Genomic DNA, 4092 nt, shown 5'->3' with positions numbered 1-4092 from the left:
ATTACAATTGTGAAATTAGCATTAGCTTATCTCACTCTTTCTAGGAACCCCAGTTGAGAAACACTGGTCTACTGTATAGTTAGTGATGCAGTCATCCTGAGGTGAATGTAAGTGTTGGGTGCATAAATGGTGGATGCAGAACAGTTGATAGATATTTAGTTAATAGCATCTGATTTTAGACTTCACACTTCTGAGTTCAAACCCTAAGTGGAGCTGAGATTATTTTCCACGCTTCACACCTTAACAAACATAGACCATTTAACCAAAGATGTAGAAAGAAACTTTGCCATTTTATTACCCTATTTCTGTTGAAATATATTGCTTCTGTTTTATTAATTTTTAAAATAATGAAAAATTTAGTAAAATAACTTTGTCCATTATTACGCTGGTGTTTAGAACATAAATTGACTGAGATTTTCATGGAAGAAATTTTAAATTTCTATTACTATACCTTAGGGCTAACCAGTGCCTTGTGAAGGGAATTGTTAGATGGAAACTGTGTGGAAGCCTATTGTATATATACATATGTGTGTGTGTTGCTATATATCTGTATTTTATTTATTTTTTTTATTTCCAGGGATATTAGTCATTTGCAGGAAACTCATTATGACCGCTGTCCTGATATTACAGAGATCAGTTCGAATAACTGCAGGGTAAGCCATTATCAATTATTTCATTATGTTCTAAATTATAAGCTTCTGTTCTTTACTCAGTTCTTCTCTTCTCCATAACTTATAACCCACCACCTCCATCAATCACTCGAATGTAATTCAAACGGCAAAGTGAAGGATACCAAACCAACATAAATTCCTTCTTCATTCTTTTGTGATACTTAAAAGTTCATAGGAGTTGGTACTGAATTTTAATTTTTGTATCGTTTAACCCTTAATTTTTGTATTGTTTAACCCTTCAACATTTAAACTAACCACATCTCGCCAAAATATTCTGTCTATTCTATGTTTAATCCAGCTGGATCTGTTCTTTCACCCTTACCCTACAATGTCATTTTAAACATATACAGTCATGTTGAAATCTTGAAGCTATGAAATATCGTCATCATCATTGTTTTAACTTCCGCCTTCCATGCTGGCATGGGTTGGGTGGTTTGACAGGAGCAGGCCAGGCAAAAGACTGCACCATACACCTATGTCTGTTTTGGCAGGGTTTTTACTGCTTGATGCCCTTCCTAACACTAACCACTCAGCAAAGCGGACAGAGTGCTTTTATGATATCATCATCATTTTATGTCATATGTAAACAAACATAAGTTTGTTTTTGAAACATTGAAATGTATTGTACAACAAGTAGAAAGATAAATTTTTATTCAACGCGTGGATACTAAACAGTATATATACAAAGGATAAACTCGTTTTAAGTGCAGAAAAATTTGCTGGCAACCCAGCCATGAGGATCAAACTCTCACCCCTCCAATATCTGTTTCTGGATGACTTTATAATTTCTAATATTGCAGAAGAATTCGCCAGTCTGGTTAAAGGGTAGAGCACTCCAACTGGATATTGGAGGGGTGTGAGTTCGATCCTCATGGCTGGTTGCTGGCAAATTTTTCTGCTCTTAAAAGGATTTTATCCTTTATATATACTGTTCAGTATTTGCATGTTGGAAAAAAATTTATCTTTCTACTTGTTCTATCATCATCATCATCATCATCATTGTTTAACATCTGCCTTCCATGCTGGCATGGGTTGGATGGTTTGACAGGAACTGGATAGGCAGAAGACTGCACCATACTTCTGTGTCAACTTTGACATGGTTTTTTTACAGCTGGATGCTGCTCTTCCAAATGCCAACCACTTTACAGTGTGGACAGGATGTTTTTTGTATGGATCATCATGCTATTTATGTGAAAAACAATGTGAATAAACAAACATTACATTCAGCAAAGAAATCTGAATGCTAAAGGGTTAAAAATAGATGAGAGACAAACAAATCTTTGGACATTTCTGGACATGATATATGTACTCACCTAGGAATCGTAGTTGTGGTCATTGATGGTGCCATGTAAATGGCACTCACCCATGAATTGTAGTCATGGTTGTTGCCGATGTCATGTAAATGGTTCCTGTGTCGGCGGCACGTAAAAGCACCCATTATACTCCTGGAGTGGTTGGCACTAGCAAGGGCATCCATCTGTAGAAACCATGCCATATCAGACTGGAACTTGGTGCAGCCCTCTGGCTCACCAGCTCTGGTCAAACTGTCAAACCCATGCCAGCATGGAGAGCAGACATTAAATGATGATGATGATGATGATGGATATTTGGGCTGGTGGATATGGTTGATTTGGACGCTCGAGGATTAAGGACTAATAAGAACGTACTGGTGGTGGTGGTGGGCGCTGTTCATTGAATGTACAAGAAATGCAGGATGTTGTGGTGTTCATTCAAATCTTTGATACACTTAAAAAGAAACTGCTGCTCTCTTTTGGCTCTCTTTCCCCCCTCTCTCTGTCTCTTCCCTATTGTCTCCTCTCTCTTTATCTCATTTACTTTAGCTCCTTATTTCTTTCTCTTCTATTTTCCTCTTATTCTTATTATCTCTCCCTCTCCCCTTCTCTCTCTTTTCCTGTTCTCTCTTCTTCCAGCTCTCTCTTTCATTTATTTCTTCCCTCCCCCCACTCTCATTATTTTCCCTTTATGTAAATAACTCTCCTTATTTACCTCCTTATATCATCATAAACCTGTATTTCTCTGTTGCTAACTCAACTACTGAATAATGAAGACATTTTACCTTTAATTTACATCATAATTACCATTCCTGTCTACCACCGCCACCACTACTATTTTGTAGGGCAAGAATGCAATGACAACTTCCTTTCTCTTTCCTAACTGACCTATCCCTCTTCATTCCCAGTTTCTTCTGTTATAATAATAATAATAAAGCCAAGTGAAGCCTTTAGCCTTCTTCTAACATAGCTTACCATCCCTCTCCTACCCACCCCCATTATAGTTTTGTATGGAAGAGCAGGAATGATGGTGGTGGTGGCGGCCATGACATAACTGACGTCAGTAGTACATCAATAGCTAATTACCAGGCAAGTGTGGGCCTGTGTGCATGTTTGTTTACCATGTGACCAGGGTTTGCCTTACCCGTTGTTTTTGTTTTGGTTGAGTGGTAGGAGTGGAGACTAGACATAGGTGTGAACTAGTGGATAGTTTGTTGCCCTAAATATTCTAATGACCCCAGTACTAAAACAACTGACCCAAATTCTAATAGGTATCTATTCATCCTATACTCTAACAGCCCATAATTAAAAATAATTGACCTAAAACTTATAACATATACAAACCCCCTTCAGTCTTAACTATCCATAATTAAGACTACTGGCTTAATACTAACAACATGATGATATATATATAATCATCATCATCATCATCATCGTTTAACGTCCGCTTTCCATGCTAGCATGGGTTGGACGATTTGACTGAGGACTGGCAAGCCAGAAGGCTGCACCAGGCTCCAATCTGATCTGGCAGAGTTTCTACAGCTGGATGCCCTTCCTTATGCCATTACGTGCCACCAGAACGAGGGCCAGTCACACGGTACTGGCAACGGCCACGCTCAAAATGGTGTTTTTTATGTGCCACCTGCATGGGAGCCAGTCCAGTGGTACTGGCAACAACCTCGCTTGAATGATTTTCTAACGTGCCACCAGCACAAGTGCTAGAAGGCAACGCTGGTGACGATTACACTCAAATGGTGCTATTTACGGGCCACTAGCCAGACAGCTGCTCGGGTACAGGACGTCACCAATAGTAAACAGATGAGTTAGATATGCAAATAATGAGAGAGAAAAAATGAGAAACAAGACAAGTAATAGAAAGAACAACCCTTCATCAGTTGTCTGCTGTCTATCTACTCCCCATTTCGAGCGATCAATGACAGTATCATTCTTCAAAGACAGTTGCTCTCCTTTCCATTTTTTCCTCTCATTATTTGCGTATTTAACTCATTTGTTTTCATATTTCATGTTGTTTACTGTTGGTGACGTCCTGTACCCATATATGCATATATATAGGTGTGTGTATATTATTTATTTGAATGCCGCGCATCCATTTCCAAATAACTATATAT

The 4092-nt window shown here is 38.5% G+C and overlaps 1 protein-coding gene across 1 annotated transcript in view; it reads left to right on the top strand.

The window, feature by feature from the left end:
- Positions 1–4092, top strand: part of LOC106875870 (uncharacterized) — an 86848-nt gene that overhangs the window by 32359 nt on the left and 50397 nt on the right. The window contains exon 3 of the mRNA XM_052972036.1: positions 578–653. Within this exon, the coding sequence (XP_052827996.1) occupies positions 578–653 (76 nt within the window). The remainder of the gene's footprint in view (positions 1–577; positions 654–4092) is intronic.

Source organism: Octopus bimaculoides, chromosome 12 (genome assembly GCF_001194135.2).
Source record: "Octopus bimaculoides isolate UCB-OBI-ISO-001 chromosome 12, ASM119413v2, whole genome shotgun sequence".
In the NCBI taxonomy this organism is placed as follows: domain Eukaryota; kingdom Metazoa; phylum Mollusca; class Cephalopoda; order Octopoda; family Octopodidae; genus Octopus; species Octopus bimaculoides.
Note: the sequence above shows the minus strand (reverse complement) of the source record. Positions and strands in the feature narration are given on the sequence as shown.